Raw genomic sequence first — 22,180 nt, 5'->3', positions numbered from 1 at the left:
GTATCTCTTATTGTTTGAACATAAATTAGCCCCCGACAATACTGACATAGTCCAGGCCTCCAATGTAGTTAACCAAGCCTCAGTGTCCTGGTGTAATGTTATTCCTGGAAATCTCCCCACTGGGAGCTTTCTAGGGCTTGCTCTTCTTCCACATCAAATATGAGTGTGACATTTGATGATTTGATGCATTGCTATTTAAAGTTTTAAATATCCACTTTTACTAAACAATACGATAATATATGTAAAATTCTTGTCAGATTGACTTCCTCATAGTATCCAATCATAGCAGGACTACACTCACCAGCCATGTCCCATGGATTTAAACCCCAACTTCAGTACTAAGCATGTGTCACAATTCTTCAGTCCACCTTTAGAGTGGCACATAGTTTTCTGCATTCTTTATGACTGTTCTTTTCTCTTTTTAATTTCATGATGGCGGGACCCATGTGAAGGGAAGAAGATGGCCCTAGTCCTTGCCTTCCACCTTGCTTGAAACAGAGGTCTCTTTTTTTTCTTTGTTATTGTATCCATCAAACTAGCAGGCCCATAACTCATGGGAAGTCTCCAGTTTCAGCCTTCTACATCACAGTAGACAGGCTGGGATCACAGATGCATCCCAGAACACTCAACATTACAGGGTTCTGGAGATCCAAGCTCATGTCCCCACAGCTGACAGCAAGTAGTGTGTCAGTTCATTCATTGACCCATTTCTTCTCCCCAGCCCATGATTTCCCTTTGTACCAAAAGAGAGTTCTTATTTTATGAAAATCCAGTTTATCTTTCAGCGTTCAATGGCTGGCGAAAGCTTCTTACATTAGCACATTGGAACGAAAAGGCTCCCGGGATCCCCTTATCCCAGGGTCCTTACAAGTGCTGTTAATTAAGTCCTTTAGCTTTTCAGAAATAGTCACTCAGATGTTTTCCTGTAAACGTGGTATGGGTTCACACTATGTGGGATAGTACAAAGCGATCCTGGATAGTATTTCACTTACTCAGTGTGGTATACTGATTAAGCAATCTCATCTGTACCTAATAGCAACCAAAGGTTTTCCAGAGGACATTTTATGATAGTTAAGATCGTGAAAACATGACTTTTCTATGAAAGCGTATTTTCATATTCAGGGAAGCTACTTGGTTATTTGACCCAGGTAACCACTGTGATCCCGGAACAGTAGTTTTAATTTTTCTATCTCTATATAAAGGTTTATACCAGGATGAGTGGTACCCAAGAGGGATTCCCCTTCTCTGAGGAGAAGAGGAGTATTGGAGGGAGGGATTTGTAAGGGTGGGACTGGGAGGAAATGAGAGAGGGAGCTGTGATCAGGATGTTTATAAAAGGAAATCCAAGGAGCTAGGTGACAAGGCCTAACCCACAGCAATGTGCTCGGCCCGCAAGCCAGGACTCCTCTGTTTAATTGCACAGTGTGAATAATTATCACTGGATTAGTACATGAAAGTTAACACAGATGCTTCATTCACATTAAGGCATGGAATGTTTAATTAATTGTTAAGAACTCCTAGTCTCTGTATGCATTGAGAAGAAGTTTACCCAAGGTTCTGCCTGGAACTTCATGCTGTTTGACCTATTTAAAGTTGGTTTCAATGCCTGTCAGTCCAGCAGTCTCAGGAGTCTTCCACTAATTTCTAGAGGTTCTCAGTCCCATCAGGACTGTGTTCAATTGGGTCCTTGATCTCAGCTGAACCCCATGTTCTGCTCTAAAACTAGACATCTCTAAGCTTAAGTATAGCTCATATAGCAGAAAAAGGTTCTCCTTTTATTTATTTTTAAGCTATTCATAAAAATATGGCCAACTATTGGAGAATTTTAAGGGAGAAATATAGATTTTTTTCAATGTAGACTTGAGTTATGAAAAAAAAATCCACACACTGTTTTCACTTTTTGAAATATTTGTTTTCATTCTGCCACAGAGACCAGGATGGACTCTGTATTGGAATGGTCACTCCAAAGCCCATCTCCTAATGACTAGAATACTGTTGTCTAATATTATCATTTAGGTTTTAGAGGGAGATTTTTATGATTTAAATAAAGAATGTATGGCCCATTGCCATTGACTGACACATCTGTTCAAATCCTTTTCATCATAGTATAACTCAGAGATATTTAAGCACCAGCTCTAGCCTCAGGACCCACATCACTACTGGTGTTCCCAAATCAGGTGTGCTTGCAGAGTTCTACCTACTAGCTTTCACCAGAATAAGGATGAGTATAGGAAATAAGACCTCTTATGGAATATAACCAGTCTACAAAGCAAGGATCAGGAGGGAGAAGAGTAGTGTCCTTTGTTGTTTTGAAACTATTAATGCCAACACTGACTGGTAGTATCTAGATTTTTCTTTACTATCTATTGTTTCTGTTTAAGCTTATACAGAAAATTCAGCCTTATTGAGGTATGTAGTCAGAAAAGGAAAATGAATGTATGTTGTGTTCTCAGGTCAAAAGTTGGTCAACAACAGTTTCATCAAACATCTTACCGGGCCAGCAAGACAGCATGGCAGGTGCTCAGTGACCTAACTACCTGAGGTTAGGCCCTGCAAAGTAGTAGGAGAAAAAGGACTTCCCACAGTTACCCTGCTCTCTCTCTCTCTCTCTCTCTCTCTCTCTCTCTCTCTCTCTCTCTCTCTCTCTCTCCCTCTCCTTCTCTCTCTCTCTCTCATGCGCATACACACACACACACAAACATTTTAAAATCTTATTTATTAATATGAGGTAATACCAGGCAACAAGCAAAACAAGCAACAGGCTGGAAAGTATGATAAGACTATTAAAATTCTAATAACCCTTATGAACCTGTAATTGCTTGATATTGTACTTCCAATGTTTTTCTAATATATTGACTCTTTTAACAATCATTGTAACTCAGTGAGAAAGCTATTCCATTTTCTGTAAATGAGAAGAATACAAAAACAAAATGAAATTTCCATTTGTGTTCTCAGGTGCATAATTTTATAGCTGACCATTTCAAAGTAAATTAAACCAGCCCCCTCCCAAAAAAAGATGTGGAGCCGAATTTCAGAATTACTGGTAAGCATACATCAGTCACACTGAATACTGCAATGATATAGTGGCAAATAATAATAGGAAATGCATAATTTATGGTTAGTAGCTCAGATCATTTGATATTCCTAGTAGCCTTCAGTGCTATAATTAAAATATAAGAAGTACATTTGAACATTTGAAAACAATTTTAGTTCTCATTCTTTTATGAACGTTTTTAATAGCATCAATGTCAATTATAATTAAGCTACTTTGGGGAAATCTCTCTCTTAGAACCTAACTGCAAGACACATCTGGCAGGATTGGACTCTGTAGGATTGCCGAAGTTTATGGCAATGGACAGTACTGGAATTACACCACAAATGTTAAAAGGAGGTGACCAGCGGGTGAAGGGTGAAGGAGGAATGTGACTGAATGATTGCTTTCAATTATTCAGGAAAGGGTCAGCAGGCAAGAGAGTCAGACAAAAGGACATGCACTGCAGTGACCAACACAGCTGCCTCTGAGACAGACACCTCTCCCAGAAATGGCTATTTTCCTGGAGCTATGCATGCCGTGTTTGTAGAGTAGTTTGGGAACCTATCTCTAGTGACTAAAAAAACAATATCCCAGCAGAAATTATCTACCAACCATTCTTGCCTCTGATAATACACTAAACATATTAAACACCGAAAAGAAAAATTTCAGGAACAAATTTTGGGGTGTATCAAAATGTACATGTTAAATTAACACTAGAAAGTCTAACTACTGAGCAGACTTTTTGTTTATTGGTATAATAACATATCATAAATATTCGTATAGATTCAACACTTATCCTCGTGGGTTTTTTTTTCAAACTGTCTCCTTTTGGAATGTATATTGATTTGTGAAAATAAATCTGAGTCACTAGCAAGAACCATGGGTTTCCACATTCACAGTGCGGATTGTCTCTTTGCATCTCCTCACAGACACCTCAAGGGACTCACATATTAGTGCAGTAAAAGGGAGGAGAAGAGGCAACTCGGATGGTGGATGCTTGCACATTCCAAGCCCCCAGGAAAAGGGAAGGCAGCAGACAGCTCGCCATCCTACTGGCCTTAGAGCAGCCCTAGGCACCAGCTCTGCTTCACTCTGATTTGAGCTTCTCTAATTGTGTTCAACGAACAGGGAAGAAAAGAAAAAAGGAGATTGAAAGGACCATGGAATGGGAGGAAGTAAGATGTAGGAACAGAGCAGTCCTTTATTAACTCCTGTTGCCTACATTTATTCAATGTGCATTATATATTCTAGTTTACTTAAAGGACAAAGGAACAAAGCCTTGTGGAGTTTGGGTGTTGTTCTTGTCTGCTTTATAAAGATGGTGCTGAGGTTCAGGGGAGCTCACTTAACCAAAGTTTCAGCTTACCTGAGAACAAGATTTGAGCCTGTATATTTTGACTCTTCTGGGCTATTTTTTTCTTCCCCAACCCCCACCCCTGCCCTTTCCCCCTCTCCTTTTTTGTTTGTTTCCTAATGTTTTTCACTGAGGCTCACTATGAAGCCACACTGGCCTTATAATCACCACCAACCCATCTCAGCTTCTCATAGCGTCACCATATTGGCTGGATGTTCCATAATGTTTGCTAGAACATGCCTATAATGTCAAATCATGAGAATATCCAAAAGTGGAGCACAGTTTGGGTGCCTACCAATCACCCCAAACCCTGGTTCCTAACAGATATACTCACTTTCCCGCTCATCGTCCAGGAAATGGGCAGTTATCCTCTGAGGTTCAGCTATGAACATGAGAGAAACGTTTCCCAAAATCAAGAGTCTCCGGAGAGTGTGTGTGATAAAGTGTGGAGCCATCTACTTGCCGTCTCCCCACCACACAGGCACTGGACTCTCACCTGACTGCAGCAATCCCTATGTGCAGTGATTCCTGATCACTCCATTAGGAATTAAGGATATCATTCCTGGGGAAAACATAGGACTCTATAGGCTTACAGAGAAAATGTATTTTGTTTTTTTTTTTTTAATAACCACAAAAGAAGACTGTTTTTCCATGCTGCAAGGGGGTTAAGAGGTGGCTGCAAGAATAAAGCCATGTGGGTGGTTTCTCACTCCTGGGGTATTTAAGACAGGAGACACATGTATCAGAGATCATCTGGGTATATCCATTTTTCTTTTGGATTTTAAAAGTGGTTCTTACCACTAGGAAATATCTCATAGCTGAAAACCTTAAGAATTGAATACAGCAAATATTTTGAGTAATTTTTTTACATAAAGGAGAAAACTAAAAGAAGAGAAAAATTGCTATACAAAATCAAAGCAGTAACAGCTATGCCTTTGTAGTGCATAGGATAGGGAAAATAATTTATAATAAATGTTAGGGTAACAAATACATTTTACCATGCTAATTTTCTAGTGAAATTTTAAAGCTACTTCTAAAGTTTAATACTTCATTATATATTAATTCTATATTTTTATTTGTTAGTATGAATTGCTTCATAATATTTTCATGTTAATAACAAATCCCAAACTATGAAAAAATGGTCCCGTGCTGGAGATACAGTTTTCCATAAGGGATGAAAGCCCTCCTTGGTAATCCAGTACCAGATGATGAGCCCTGAAATCAGATACAAACAAGTAAGAGTAAACAGAATGAGTAGATAGATATAGATATAGATGAAAAGTATGAATGTGTGTGTATATATGTGTGTGTGTGTTGCATGTGTTTATGTTTGTGTGAAACAATAATGAATTTTTTTAAAGTGTCCATAATTTGACAGGAATCAAGTAGCAGGTAGTGGGAGGAGTTTGAGGGAGGAAAGGAAAGAGTAAAATGATCTACTTAGAATTTAATATAAAAATAAATAAACAAACAAACAGTGGTTCAGTGTTTTTATCTAGCAGAGTCAACTATTGTCGTTGTTAGAATTTAGAAAGCACACTAATCAAAGGGCAAAGGCACAGGTGCGTTAAAGCCCATAACTTCAGACGTTAAGGAAACCTAACACCCGTTAATGAGTGGATACATTTTACCCCAGTGTGCCTGTGCCAACCATCCCATTCATCAGCTCCATTTATAGCAATTAATGTACATTTTACTCAACGATGCTCTCCCCTATGCGTGGAAACTGCTTCATCCTAGAATTATAAACATCCTTTGAAGGTAATAAGCTGAACGTGAAGAGAAGCAGCCGGGATGGTGAATAAACAATTGTGTTATTTGCTCAACTCTCTGTAAGACAGAAAAATGTCCCCTAATTCAGATACATAGTATATCACAAATTTCCCTATCTTCATGATGCATTATACTTCACCAACATCGTCACCAGAGCTACAGTACCCATAATGTTTAAGGGCTTGAGAAGTGCAGCTTCTACTAAATTAAATTTGTATTTTCTTCCTTTTTTTTTTTCCTGGAACTACCATCTTGAGTTTCAACTCCTTTTTCATGCCTTAGGGCTAAGATGCAAATGTGTTCCACATGAGTTTGAAATGAGATACTTTGACATTATCAGTCTAATGGAGGAAGCCACGACATTCAGTTGCTTGACAGGTACTTCCTAACCACAGCTAAAAGGAAATAATCTGTTCATGAATGGAACTTTTTGTTGGATTAATAGCTGCAGAATCACGAAATGAAGATAAATTTGAAAGTGTTCATAACTTTAATTTTTTTTCTTCAAAGTTCTATGACTCCCGGGTTTGAAGGCTCATGTGGAGAAGTCCTTGCTGGTCAAGCATGAAAACCTGAATTGGAATTGTCAGGATCCACATTAAACCCTCAATAGCCAAGCATGGTAGCGCATCTCTAACTATACTACAGCGCTGGAGCAGCTGGTTTAGGCAGATACAGGAGGATCTGTGAAGTTCATTGGCCGACCAGCCTAGGGGAAGGGATGAGCTCCACGTTCAATGTGAGACTCGGTCTCAAAACACAGGGTGGAGAAGAGCAATGAAGGAATGCACCCAGATTCAATCTCTGCACCCCCCACATGAATGCATATGTGTACACATACACACATGTGAACAAGCACACTACACAAAACAAGAAAAACGGCATAACTACAAAGAGATGTTACACTTCTTAAATATGACATTTATATCTATAGAAGGAAAAGCTAATCTCTTTAGATTGATTCATATAAAAGAGAGAGGTAATACTTTTGAATTAATTGAAAGGATTTTACATTTTCCCAGGAACTATATTTTACTGTGATATCCTAATTGTTCTTACAAAACACTTATTAAGGATATTTTCTGTAATGTAGCCTGTTTCTAGGGCATAGTTACTAATGTCATGCATGGTTTAACATTTAATATTAAATATATTTTCTGTTTGGAGTAGAGAGACTGAACATGAAAAACTTTATCTTATATAATAGTAAGCTGTGGTCATATTGAGACTAGAAGGAAACTATAAGTACTTTGAAGTATGGACACACTATCTTATGTGATTATTTGTGTCTTAGAAACATGTTGGTTTAGAGAATTTTAAATGTGCCCACAAAGCTGCTCCTCGAAATGTTTCCTGAAAATAAGTTGCCATACAAAGAAATCAGGAAGGGGTATTCATTTTGAAAGATATGTGGTAGTTCGTAAATTCCACATGAGATCTTATGATTGCACAGTAGGTCTACAGAGCTTCATACTGTGATGCACCCTGTAATCCTAACACTTGGGAGAAAGTAGCCCAGGTTCCATGGATTGATTCTGAAAAGATAAAGTATCATATTAATTAATTAACATCAATTAATCTCACCCCCAGAGAATAGAAGAATGTAAAAGAGAAAATTCTGTACTAGTGATGAATCTTCCTCTTGATTGAAACTATTTTCAAAGAGGAGCCACTTCGTGTGTGATTAGTAGGTCTTTTCCACAAGGAAATCGGCATTTAGTTAAACAGAATAATAAATTTGAAGATGTTAATCAGTTGGGGATCCTGGGCAATTGCAAGGACAAACAGGAGGATTTGAAAACCAAGATAGATTAGACAGTAGATACATGTAATTTATTATATATAATTATGATATATATAATTTGTAGACTCGACAAGAGTTACTATGTACTCTGAGTAGAAAAGACTAATTTTAAGGCAATCATCTAAATTTCACTTATATATAAATTTATCAGTTTATAAAACAAAATAAAAGTATCTTCTCCTGCAATTGTCATCAGCATAGAAATAATCATGTTTAATAGTTTCACATACAGTCTCACTGGTTTTTCTCTCCTTATGAATATGCTACATTATTCATTAATCTAACAGCTTCCTAAACTATGTATTATGTATGAACCCCAAACAGTTTTAGGTAATGTAGTAGTGGAAAAAGACCCTATCCTTATGAGACCTAAACACTTTTGTCATAAACATTTTATAATAGAAGAGTCATTCTGCTTCAACCATTGTTCTTTCACGTGGTGATATATTGCCAACATTTTTCCCCATCAGCACTTACAGCCCCACCTCTGGAAACAGTGTCCATGTTCACAATCTGATCATTTCCATTCCCCACCTGTGTCTTCCCTCTTTTCTGTTTCTTCGGACTTCTATTGAAATGTATTTGTGTTGCATCTTGTTGATGTTTTCCAGGTCTCACCTTTCCTGCTTCTTTATGGCAGGTGACGCCTCCACCTCTTAAAAACTCTCCCCTGCTCTAGTTCACAGTAGCTGCTTCAGCTCAGCCTTTTGCTAGTACTTCTTGCTTTGCTCCAAAATGGGATATTTTCTAGGCTTCCACTTTGGCTCTCCCGCTCTATCCCTATCTGTCTACAGTCTAATGAATTTGACTGCTGCCTACAAGCTAATGAGTATTGAATCTCCCCTACTTTATTGTACATTTTAGCAACACAAATCAGGACTCACCGCCCTCCCTTTCAATGTCTCTTCCTGGGATGCATATCTCAGTGCAAGAGACCTCCTCACACCCAGACTTGGGGAGCCCACTTTGAACATTCTGTCTTCCTTGCTCCCCATCCACAGTTAGTAGCCCTATAGAGTGTCTATTATAAACACAATATTCCCATAGTTCAACTTCACTGTGCCAATCTTAGATTTTGCTGACACTGTTTCTCTCTTAGACTAAATAGCCACAAGTATGTCTTGTTTCACTAATCTGTCCTCACTGCTGTCTGAATGAGTTTGCTAATGCAAGGGTTTTATTATGCATTATTTTGAACAGCGCACCCATGCTGATCGATGACCTATATGAAATGTTTAGTTTGCTCAATACCATAACACAGCTTGTGTCATTTAGCAGCTTCCAGCTTCATCACATTATGTCCTCTGAAGACATGTATGGATTTTTCATGTTTGTCTTAGTCAGGGTTTATATTCCTGCACAAAAAAACATCATGACCAAGAAGCAAGTTGGAGAGGAAAGGGCTTAGTCTGCTTACACTTCCACATTGCTGTTCATCACCAAAGGAAGTCAGCACAGGAGCTCACACAGGTCAGGAACTCGAAGGCAGGAGCTGATGCAGAAGTCATGGAGGGGAGCTGCATACTGGATTGCTTCCCCTGGCTTGCTCAGCTTGCTTTCTTATAGAACCCAAGACGACCAGCCCAGGGGTGGCACCACCCACAAATGAGTTGGTCCCTCCCTCTGTGATCACTAATTGAGAAAATTACTTACAGCTGGATCTCATGGAGGCATGGAACATTCTTTATCTCCCCTTCAGCCCCCACCTGGATGGTGCTTCCTCTTGAATGAACTATCTTAGAGTCTGGTTCCCCCAATAGTGTGCTTTATTCTGTGTTCTCTCAATTTCTTTGGTCAGCATTTCCAAGATACTCCAGTGGTTGTACTAAATGTCTAAACATAGCTCCAAATGAGCAGTCTTTTGATCCTGCCCATCAGCACTTAATGGAAGAATGCTGGGCTGCTTGCTGGTAATCAGAAGGTTCTCTAATTGCTTTTTGGTCTTATCCCCTAGACTGAGTATTTTGATAGCAGAGACCATTTCAATAATTTTTATGGCCCCCAAAGTAAGCATTGTGTTTGGACGATAGTAGAGAAATGACTGTTAAGTAGAAAATGAGTTCTTCTCTTGTGACACCCATACCCAGCTGCACCAACCTCCAGGGTATAATTAACTGAAAGATGAAATTAAGGCCTATAAATAGAATTATTCTGCAAGACAGCAGAGTCTTCTTAAAGCAAGTGATAAATAACTACCTTTTGCAATATGCAATATTATTTTTATGCATTATGAATATCTGTTACTCGATTTATAAACTATAATCTCCTATGTCTGTTTCCCTCCTATTGAAATCAATTTTCACTGAACTCGTGGCTTCTTTTATGCTTCTGGACTTCGGAATCCTCACAGACCCATTAGCATTGATTTTATATTCTGCTTATAAAGGTTTGTTGCATGTGTAATTAGTTTAAACCATAATTTGATCCTACATTCTTGGACAAATTGAATTATTTTCAAATTATAATATCGAATACCTAGTGATACAAATTAATATCTTTTTTTAAAGATTATAAACTCCCTCCTATGTTCTCCTGCCAAGGTGAAAGGGCCACTTAGCGTGTTTCCTGTCAACTGGCAGGGAAATGAGAATGGTGGTAGTTGTTGTTACCAGGTGGCCATCATGGCCAGGTGCATGCATATCTTATTGAATCTCCTTCACACAGGAAGCAGACCAAAAAAGCGAACTAGTTCAGGAGTGTCACTTTATTTTTAATAAAGGTAATGCAATCTTTCAAAATACTCTCTATGAAGAAGACACATGCGTTAATCACAATTAAGGGTAGGCCCCATGTTCAGCAGTGGATGGCTAACACAGAACTAATTTTCACACACATCATACATATACAGACACCATCTACTGAATAAAGAGGCTACTCTGCTGAAGGCAGAACAAGGCACTGATCTATGGGTACAGTAATGTCATTAGGGGTCATTTTTATTGCATATTGTGGAGAAGCGTGCTGTGAGCAATCACCATTATAAGATTGTGCTGGCTTCCGCTGTGCCTAACTAGTAAACAAGCCTTGTGCGCAAGTGCGAGAGTGAACTCACGCCTAGTCACTGCCTATCTCGGGGCGTAGTAATGAGGTGATGGGCGAGCAACAAATCAGGAGCTGACACGCCACATCAGGTGCTGAAACACCACGCTGAAGGCTATAGAAGCAGCACCATTTTCCGGGGTCTGGGTCTTCCCTCCTTAAGAAGCAATAAAGCTTGCCACAGAAGAATCTGTTTGTCCGAGTGTGTTCTTGCTGGCGAGAACGATAGCTTGGGACAGCATATGTTTTCTTTTTTTTTTTAAGCAAAATAATAATACTATTAGGTTTCCCCCTAGGTTTATGACCTGTCTAGTTTCAGGTTCTTGGTCACTTTAGCAGCCAGGCATGTATTCTATCCCATGGAATGGACCGTACAAATAGTCAAAAAGTGGTTGGCTACTTTCATGGCATTTGTGCCACTATTGTACCAGTGTATCTTTTTTTTCTTTTTTTTTTATTCTTTTTTAATTAGATATTTTCTTTATTTACATTTCAAATGCTATCCCAAAAGTTCCCTGTACCCTGCCAATGCCCTGATCCCCTACCCACTTCTTGGCCCTGGAGTTCCCCTGTACTGGGGCATATAAAGTTTGCAAGACCAAGGGGCCTCTCTTCCCAATGATGGCCGAGTAGGAGCTAGAGAAAGTACCCAAGGAGCTGAAGAGGTCTGCAACCCTATAGGTGGAACAACAATATGAACTACCCAGTACCCCCAGAGCTCATGTCTCTAGCTGCATCTGTAGCAGTATATCTTGAAGGTAGGTCACTATTGTAGGTCACTATTGTAGGTCACAGGGTTTGTAGCTTGGTGACAGTGATGATGAACTTTCTCTTTCCAAAGCATAAAATCTCTTCAGCGCTATGAACTCTTGTCAGTAGGGGTAAAGATTCTATTAGTGACTTCAATACATAAGTGTCATGTTCAGCAACAGGGTTTAGCATCAGGTTGTAGAGGGCAACGAATAGCCTTGACAATAGCCTGCAAAGTTTGGGCAGACCATGGGATCCTCTGACCAATGATTCAGTAAGATATAAAAACCTGATGGAGGTTTTACTTGGTAGAATAAGATGTCTAATTCGGCTATTGTCTTCCACATTATACAATAACTTCATTTGAATTGTATATATATATATATATATATATATATATATATAGTTTCCCCTTTATCTCTCAGTAACACTAAATCCTATTTCCCCTTCCTTAGGAGGTCCTCTACCTTCACTGCCCCCATCCTGGTACCTAACCTTTGTGATTATTCAGGTTGCAGCATAGAAATCCAAGGTTGAAGTGCTAACATCCATATATGAGAGTAAATATATAACATTATTTATTAATTCTTGTTCTTGGTGCCTAATAATAGTCTATACAGAAAGCCTTTTGCTGTTCCCGTGAGCTCAAGACTATTCCTTACTCTCCCTTCTATCAGACTCAATATATCTGACCCTATTTTGAGGTCTTTGATCCATTTGGAGTTGAGTTTTGCACAGGGTGATAAGTATGAATCTATGTAGATTCTTCTCCATGCATCCTTCAGTTTGCCAAGCACCATTTGTTGAAGATACTTTCATTCTCCAATGAACACTTCTGGCTTCTTTAAAAAAAAAAAAATCAGGTGTCTATTGGTGTGAGTATTTATGTCTGGGACTCCAACTGAATTCCACTGGGTTGATATGTTTGTTCTTATGTCAATACCATGAAATTTTTATTATACTATGCAATGCAATGTGAAATCTGGGATGGTGTTATCTCCAACAGTTCTTTTTATTATTCAGGATGTTTTAACTATCCAGGGTTTTTGTGTTGCCACCTGAGCTTGAAATTGTTTCTTTTTTTTTTTTAATTTTGGTGAAGAAATGTGTTGGAATTTTGATGGGGACTGTTGCTTTTGGCGGGATAGTCATTTCACAATATTAATCCTATTGATTCTTGAGCATAAGCATCAAGTTGTCTCCATTGTTAGTGGTTTCTTGATTATGACTAAGAAAATAATAAAGTATAAGGTGGAGGTCTTTCCATCTTATGGTATTTTCCTTAATTTCTTAGTTTTGTCTCATCTTAAATTTTTATTTGGCATTTGTTTTATAATAGTACACAAATGTGCACTTGTATAAACTGAGGCACGTGCTTCAATAGTAAACAGTTTTCTCTTTATGTTCTGATTTGCATAGGGTGGAATTATTATTTCTCAGAATTTGCTTTAATATAATATAATTCCTTATTAGCACTTTAGTTCTTCTTTCTCATTAGTATGTTTTCTCTTTTTGTTTACTGAATTTACAGTTGAGTGGATCTAATTCCATAAATTCATATACAGCCATTAAACTAATTGAAATTTCAATGGAAATATTTTTTACTTATAATTATTTTTATGTATTTTACTATACTTGACCCCATCTCATATTCATAGAAAAATTGCAGGGAAACCCAGAAACATTTTTCCTTGAATTATCTTAAGAGTTAATTTCTAACATGAGCATGCACCATCCCTCATACTGTTATCCTACAACGCACCATACCCCTACCCCCCACCCCCGTATTGCCTTTTTTCTTCTTTATTAGACTCCATCAAATTAGGGAACCAACATAGTTCTTCTCAATTACTCCTGAGAGTCACCTTAGCTCTTTCAGCTCTCTGGTTGTGTTCACTGTAGCTCAGGATCACACATTTGATCATCACCTCCCCTTAATTCCTTCCAAACTGGAAATACCCCTTCTTCAAGACCCTTCTTAGCACAACATAATCTTGTAGTAAGTTCAAGCTCTGTATGTTTGGTTGGAATTCTGTAGAGAATATAGTGGGGTTTTTTTTTTGTGTGTTGTTTTTGTTTTATCTTCCTTCCTAGAACTTCCTCTTTAGTAGCATTCCACACAGTTCCAGTTTGTCTCATTACTAATCACATTAACTTTGGCCTCCTGATTAAAAGGGGTCCTTTAGACTCTTCCTTCAATGAGTTGAGATCAAAGAAGAAAGAAACTACCTTTTGTTCACTCAGGATTTGGTGGTATATTTTGAAGTTATCTGTTGTGTCTTCTGGACAGTTGCTGCTGTCGAGTGAAAGCCATGCTCACCCCAAATACTCAGGCAAACTCATCTCAGATTTCATCCCTCTCTTGTCTGAATTAAAACAATCTACCAATGTTCTTGGTGGGAGAAGGAACAAAAAGAAGCAGCAACTTGCTTTCCATATGATTGGCAGGCACTGCCTCCATCTCCCCTAATCTTAAGGCAAGAGAATTTGTACCTTTAAGTCGCCTCCACTGTTAGCTGTATCTTGATTATGCCTAGGAAATAACAAAGCTTTAGGAAGCGAAGGAATCATGTGCAAGGGTGAAGGTGTGTGTGTGGGGGGGGGGGGGTTGGCTAACATGAAAAGAGTTTCTTTTTGCCTTTGCCCAATGTTCTGCTAAAATCTCAAATATTTCTGTGATCAACATAAGCCTCACTATCTGGTTTGCTAATCCTTCACTTTTGACTGCCCCTGGATGTTTTCAGGAAGTAGTCATAGTAACTAATAGCTTGAAAACTGAATGAGTAACAGGCACAGCCATGCTATTCCAAAATCAGGGTCACAGTCTGGTGGGCAATTGATGCAGTCAATAAAAATACGACAACTCTCTGCCTCTCTGCCTTCCTGGCCATGAAATGAAGACACAGAATGTGACTTCTCCCTACAACACTGAGGATTGAGTGTAATTAGACATATGAAAGAAAATCTACGAACTATAAAACTTTCTACCAATGTCATTACACACCAAGTCTACACTGTTAGTTGGTCATAGTGACAACTGCCATTTTCTAACTGTCCTCCCCACCCTAGACTCTGTGCTTCTTTTTGGGATCCAAACATCCCAACATATACTATCATCCTAATTTCCCTGATGAGGAAACTGAAGATCAGAGGGTTAAAGAATCCCCCCAATTTCATAGATAACTGTGGAAATCCAAACCCAGGTATGTCAGATTCTAACACCTGCCTACTTAATCAGGGTCCCACATTCTGCTCCTAACTCTTTCCTGTAGTCTGAGCCTCAGAACTACTAATGGAGAAAATGACCTGAAAACGCTCTCATTCCTTATGAGTTATTGGCAAAACTTTCTGTTATTGGTTCAAATTTTCCCAGTATAGAAACCTTTCTATTTTAGGAGAAGCAGAAACCTCTTAACTCCGTAGTGACTCTGGACTCAGATTTATCTGCCAACTCTTCCCCATCTTCAAAATGAAGCAGATGCCTCTTGGTTCACTACTGACTCTGGACTGTCATTTATCTGCTAACATCTTCCCCATCTTCAGTTTTGTCTCTTCTCTCCTCTCTCCTCCTCTCTTTTTACCTTTCTCCCCTCCACAAACATTTCTTACATTTTCATAAGCATCATTTCCTTTGTTTCTACCCCTCGATGAGAAATAACCAATTTAATTACAAAGGCTTGAAATCCTTAACCTTTTGAGGAATTAGATATGCATTCAGGTCAATATATGGTATATGTATGATAATTATATCTATATAGATATAGATATAGATATAATAACATAGTCCTGTGAATTATTGGTAAAATTTTACAAATACATGCTTTGTTCCTTGGTAGGCCTTTCTCAATTTTTTATGTACAAAATTAGTGATCTGACATAGGATTTTTATGGATCCTCAGCGAGACCAAAATTGTCAAGAACAATGATAACACCCTCTGAACTGTGAAATGTCTTTAGGAGTTTCTCCATTTTAAGTTCCCACAACTGAGATTGATATGAAATGCTGACTGCTAATGCTGAATGGAGTGACTGGCAGATGCAAATGCAGCTTGGCAAAGTGAGATGAGGTCAGCACAGGCCCTACTCCCTCATCAGCACCCATATGCTTTTAACACTCAGGAACTCACACTTGCATCACACTGCCTACTAAGCATTTAAACACACCAAAGTACATATCCATCCAAAAGTCCATCATTGTGGACATTTGTTGGTTTGGGGAGCATTTTATGGTGTGTGTGTGTATGTGTGTGTGTGTGTGTGTGTGTATGTGTGTGCGTGTGTGTATGTGAATGTGTGTATGTGTGCACGTGTGTGTGTGTGTGTGTGTTCTATTAGGTCTATGTGTGTATATATTTGTGTAGCTCCGTGATTCAGCTAAACTTCTCACCAGCTAGCTCCAGAGATCTGCCTGTCCCCGCCAGTGCTAGGTTACATAGATAGGCCACCATGATTATCTTTTCCTTTGTGTGTTCTGAGGTTCTAAACTCAGGTCTTCATTTTATTTACTGAGTCATAAAAGAAATAACTTTAATAACTAATTTATATATATATATAGTTTATGTTGGAAATTAATAAACTCAAATCAGCTCTATATAACAACAAATTTACAAAAATTTAAAAATATAATCATCTTCTTACATCTCCTTTCAAATAATGGCAAAAAAATGATGGCCGTAATTTTTCTGAATGAGTTTCCTATTATGTTTTATAAACAAACATAATGTCACAGCAACTTATGGTATTACAGTGCTTAGTAACCTTAAAGAACTGAAATAAAATTCTTGCGAAGAAGCTAGCCCAAGCTTGGGCTTTCTCTCTTACTTTGTGTCTTTGCAATTTAGTTGAGTCCAAGAATACCTTCATTTTGACCTAAATTTTTTAATAGCCTTTGTGTTTGTGTTCTATTTTAAAAGTTATTTTGAGCATGGCCAATAACTGCAGTCAATTCTGTTTTCAAATATCATCAATTAACAGGTGCAAGTGGACTCACAGTAACCCCATATGTTTAATATGATAGTAACTGGTTCTGGGGGTAATCCCTTGGGAAAATGTCTAGGGAAAATGCTGGAAATGAGCTTCCTTGTCATTTTAATACAGTACAGAAAGGTCACTCTGCTTTCCTAGACTTCATTCTAAGCAATTTACTGAGGGATGGGGTGGAGGAAGGAGGTTGGGGAAGGGAGACACTGGCAAACAGAAGTGCTCTTACTTCCTGTGGAACTAGAAGAACAACCTCCTGCTCTAGCTGTAGACACTGAGTTTGGTTTCTGCACCAGAAACCATTTCCTTTTTCAGAGATCCAGTGGGTTGGGGAATGAAGCGTGAAATATTGGTTGACAAGCTACCCCAGGGATTTTTGCTTATTTCTGCCTGTGTTCTAGAACACTGGTGTTAGTTTGAGATACGTAATCTCAGGATATGATTCAGAAGCTAGTGTGAATGCTCTAATTTTGTGAGTTATTCTCTATATTAGTAGCACTCTGTCGTATAATTAAAACACTATTTATTTTAATTAAATTTTATAAGGATTTTTGAAAGACTTTGAGATAAGGGGTAAATCTTACTTTCCTAAGTATTGAAAATTCTCTTCAACTGTTAAACATGAAGCCACTTAAAACTTTGGAAATAGAATAGAGCTACTCAATTGTTTATATTTAATTCGGGGTTGAGTTGATCTTGACAGAATCTTTATTTAACTTAAGAATCATCTGTATGGAGAATGTCCCTTTTATCCTGCCTTGACAAAATGTTTGCTCTTTCCTCAAAGGTATCAGATACACACGGGACTTCAGCATTCCATCATTAGACCTACCCAACCCAACTGTCTACCTCTGGACAACGCAACCCTACCTCAGAAGCTAAAGGAGGTCGGCTATTCAACCCATATGGTTGGGAAGTGGCACTTGGGATTTTACAGAAAAGACTGCATGCCCACCAAGAGAGGATTTGATACCTTTTTTGGCTCTCTTTTGGGAAGTGGTGATTATTATACACACTACAAATGTGACAGTCCTGGGGTGTGTGGCTATGACTTGTACGAAAACGACAATGCAGCTTGGGACTATGACAATGGCATCTATTCTACACAGATGTACACGCAGAGAGTGCAGCAAATCTTAGCCACCCATGATCCCACAAAACCTCTATTTTTATACGTGGCTTACCAAGCTGTCCACTCACCACTGCAAGCCCCTGGTAGATACTTTGAACACTACCGATCCATTATCAACATAAACAGGAGGAGGTACGCAGCCATGCTCTCCTGCTTGGATGAAGCAATCCACAATGTGACCCTGGCCCTAAAGAGGTATGGTTTCTATAACAATAGCATTATCATTTACTCCTCAGATAATGGTGGGCAGCCCACAGCAGGAGGAAGTAACTGGCCACTAAGAGGCAGCAAAGGAACATATTGGGAAGGAGGCATCCGGGCAATTGGCTTTGTGCATAGCCCACTTCTAAAAAACAAGGGAACGGTATGTAAGGAACTTGTGCACATCACCGATTGGTACCCAACCTTGATTTCACTGGCTGAAGGACAGATTGATGAAGACATTCAGCTAGATGGATACGATATCTGGGAGACCATAAGCGAAGGTCTTCGTTCACCTCGAGTGGATATTTTGCACAACATTGACCCCATATACACCAAGGCGAAAAATGGCTCCTGGGCAGCAGGCTATGGAATCTGGAACACCGCAATCCAGTCGGCCATCCGGGTACAACACTGGAAACTGCTCACAGGCAATCCTGGCTACAGTGACTGGGTCCCCCCTCAGGCTTTCAGCAATCTGGGCCCAAACCGGTGGCACAATGAAAGGATTACCTTGTCAACTGGCAAGAGTATCTGGCTTTTCAACATCACGGCTGATCCGTATGAGAGAGTGGACCTATCCAGCAGGTATCCAGGCATCGTGAAGAAGCTGCTGCGGAGACTGTCACAATTCAACAAGACTGCCGTGCCTGTCAGGTACCCCCCGAAGGATCCCAGAAGCAACCCTAGGCTCAACGGAGGAGTCTGGGGTCCATGGTATAAAGAGGAAAACAAGAAAAAGAAGTCAAACAAAACCAAGGCTAACAAAATGCAAAAGAAAAAAAGTAAGGCGAGGATGAGGAAGCAGCTGGCAGCTCGTTCCTCAACAAAATGCCACCCAAGTGTTGCCATTGGCTAAATGCAAAACTTTCTGCCTTGGCTAAACTTATACTGCCTGGTTTCTAGGTAATTCAAAGAAATTGGCTCAGAAATACCTCGGCCAACCGCCTCGGGCTTGTTTTCACATTGCTCTGTGCCAGCGACTTCTGGTACCTGGCTACCACATGGACAAAACTACCCTCCTGGGTGCCAAAGGCTATGCTTCTGCAGGCCACACAGGGAGGAGGACGCAGTTATTTATTTATCCCTAGTCTGTGTAAACCGTGATGAATCATGAGTGAGTTGGCCAAACAGAATGCTTTGAATCCCTTGAATCACGAGAGGAACTGTGACCCACCGTGTACTTGAGTGCAGGGTAATTACAGGGTAACATGATAAAGAGATGACTTTTGATGCCGTCAGAGGTTGTATCCTCTCAAAGGTCTAAAAACTGTACTTTTAAATGAAAAAAAAAAAAAAAAGAAAGTATGTATCACATGAAACTTGGGCTTTTAAGCTAATTCTATTTTGTATTGCTGTCGCCTGTTCTCTGAGGAAAAGCTGCTTCTCTTCGCGGACAGCTTGTATCTCATCTTATCCTGCTTAAAGAAACGGCAGATCATGTCTGAACATTGCCAGAAATGAATGTAACTACGTCCCAAACACTTTGATAGAACAAGAATTTCAATATAAAGTGCCTAATTTATTTCTCAAAAGAGTTACACAAGTGATTTTAATTATTTTATTTTTAGGTTCTACGTTAGAATTTTATTTCAATTCTTTAAGGTGACTAAGCACTGTAATACCATAAGTTACTGTAAAATTTATTTTTGTTCATAAAATATAAGGGGAAACTCATTCAAAAAAATTACAGCCATCATATTTTACCATTATTTAGATGTTAGAAGATGAATATATTTTTTAAATTTTGTAAATTTGTTGCTATACAGAGTTGATTTGACTTTACTGTCTCCAACATAAACTATTTATGTATATTAATTATTAAAGTGATTTATTTTATGGCATTAGTGTGGCTTTCCTGATTTAATTTTTTTACATCCAGAAACAATCATATTATTCATTTTGACAAATAAAAATCTTTTTAGTGTTTTTAGGTGCCCAGGCTAACCTTGAACTTATGATTATGAATATATACATAATTTGCCTGGTAACAGGCAACTATCTTTGCAAATGGGCATTAGAAGAGATAGTGGACTAACATAGTCATAAATAAAGATTTTGCAAATGAAGAGATTTCTCCCCATGTGCTCACTGCACTGAGAACAGTGTCCTGTTATTGATAAATAATATCTATGATGGCCCTGCTCTTTTATATAGTACAGAGTAGGGGAAAAATAGAAATGGGAAGTACAGATTACATGAGGCCTAGTTAAAGATCTGCAGTGGAACCTGAGAGGGTTAAAGAATGACGCTCTGTAATGGAGCTAATCACAGGGCCATGGAGCCACAAGTGTCCTGGCGTGAAGCTTTCTTGGCCATGTTCTCTCTTAATGCAGAAGGCATGAAGCCACACTTGAAGAGCCACAGACAGCAGGAACTGTGGCTAAGAACCACCATCAGACAGGGGTGATGGTGGAGTTGGGTAGGGCCTGCACCATTTACCATGCAAATATAAGAAAACAGAGGTTGCCCTCCGTGGTTCTGAAAACCTGTGGATGGATCTTTGAGCTAGCGCTGAAACTGCACTAAAATGGGCCAGATGAGTAAAAATGCTTAATTTTACTCTTTTGTTTCTAAAGAGTAATGCTCCATTTTGCTATATAGCATGTCCTGAGGTTTTGTCTTATAGAAACAATGTCAATACAGGCCTTTCTTGGTAGAATGCAAGATTGTGTTGTGACTTACATAATATAAGGTTTTATTATAGTAGGTTTTTAAATAATCCTTGGTTGATCCACACATGTTGGTGCACACCTTTAATCCCATAACTTGGGAAGTAGAGGCCAGTGGATCTCCCGGAGTTCAAAACCTGCCTAGTCTGTATAGCAATTTTCAGGCCAGACAGGGTTATAGAGACCCTGGGAGAAAAACAAAAAGAAACAAAAATATTAAAACATTAACTAATGCATACTTTTTCAAAGCCCACTTGGCATTAAAATTACAAAAGATGAGAATTTCTACATAGCCTTTTGCCATTTATTTTATCATAAAAAGTCTTCTTTATAATTCATTATTTGGATTAGGATTCTGGCAGACTGTAAAATTGCTACTACAAGCATAGAATCTTACCGTGCAATTTTCTATATGTTCCTTAATGGCAGAGGGACCAAAAAAGGATCAAAGAGGTAAATTAAGATTGTGAATCCTAACCCATATGGGAGCCCAGTTACCTATTGTGGTGGGACTATTTGTTCTCCATAAATAACCATAAATTCTTAATACTGAATATAAGCCAAAAGTTTCCTGACAGGAAATGGCTCTAGAATTATCTGTTGCTACTTTGAAAATACGTTTATTTATTCTTTGTCAGGTTTGTATATGTAGGCAATGTATTCTGATCACCCTACCCACTCCCACAGAACTTCTTTTCCCAATAAGTCTCCCTCCTGCCCTTTGCCCGTGGTCCTGGGTGGGCTAATGAAGAAAAGTATCAGTGTCTCACTCTTTGGAAACTCAAAAGAATGAACAAAATTGTTTCCCAAGCACTCTCAACAAATCACTGTGCATCCCCAGATGGCTCAGAAGGGATGCACCTTCCAATCTACTCCAGCTCTGTACCCCATTGCCTGTTCCCTTCTGGCTAAGGCTCCGGATGCATTTCTCTGCTGCCTGTGGCTTTCTCAAGAATAAACTACGTCATTGAGGACTTCTGATCCTTTCCTGAGGATGACCTGAGAAATCCCCACTGGCTTTGCCAGGAAATAATTTGTGGAGGTGGCTATATGGACAGGATGGGAATGGAGATTAAGAATGGTGTCTTCAAACAAACAAACAAAAAAATTACAAAACAGTTTTGTATGAAGAACTTTACAATCTGGAACCACAGAGCTCTTACCTGTCTAGTCTGCTGCAAAACTCATTTCATCTGTATTTATGAATATACTCACATTTCTCACTTTCCTAAATATTGATGAATATTATAATTTTCTTGATCAAGATTCCATTAAAAATCTTAACTGGGAAGATGTGCCACAGAAAGTTGAATAATTATAGTTAATATATTTTACATTTCGATTCTCCAAGGAATTTGCCTTCAGGATTGGTTCTTCTTATTTGTAATACTCATAAGCATGTAAATTGTGACTGTGCAGTAGCTGACAGGAAGAAATTGCC

The 22,180-nt window shown here is 38.8% G+C and overlaps 1 protein-coding gene across 1 annotated transcript in view; it reads left to right on the top strand.

Moving 5' to 3' along the window:
* Arsj (arylsulfatase family member J) overlaps positions 1-20,233 on the top strand; it is an 83,078-nt gene extending 62,845 nt beyond the window's left edge. The window contains exon 2 of the mRNA XM_021158790.2: positions 17,522-20,233. Within this exon, the coding sequence (XP_021014449.1) occupies positions 17,522-18,926 (1,405 nt within the window). The 3' untranslated portion in view covers positions 18,927-20,233. The remainder of the gene's footprint in view (positions 1-17,521) is intronic.
* The last annotated feature ends 1,947 nt before the right edge of the window (positions 20,234-22,180 follow it).

Source organism: Mus caroli, unplaced genomic scaffold (genome assembly GCF_978045245.1).
Source record: "Mus caroli unplaced genomic scaffold, Mus_caroli_1 scaffold_3, whole genome shotgun sequence".
NCBI classification, from domain to species: Eukaryota; Metazoa; Chordata; class Mammalia; order Rodentia; family Muridae; genus Mus; species Mus caroli.
Note: the sequence above shows the minus strand (reverse complement) of the source record. Positions and strands in the feature narration are given on the sequence as shown.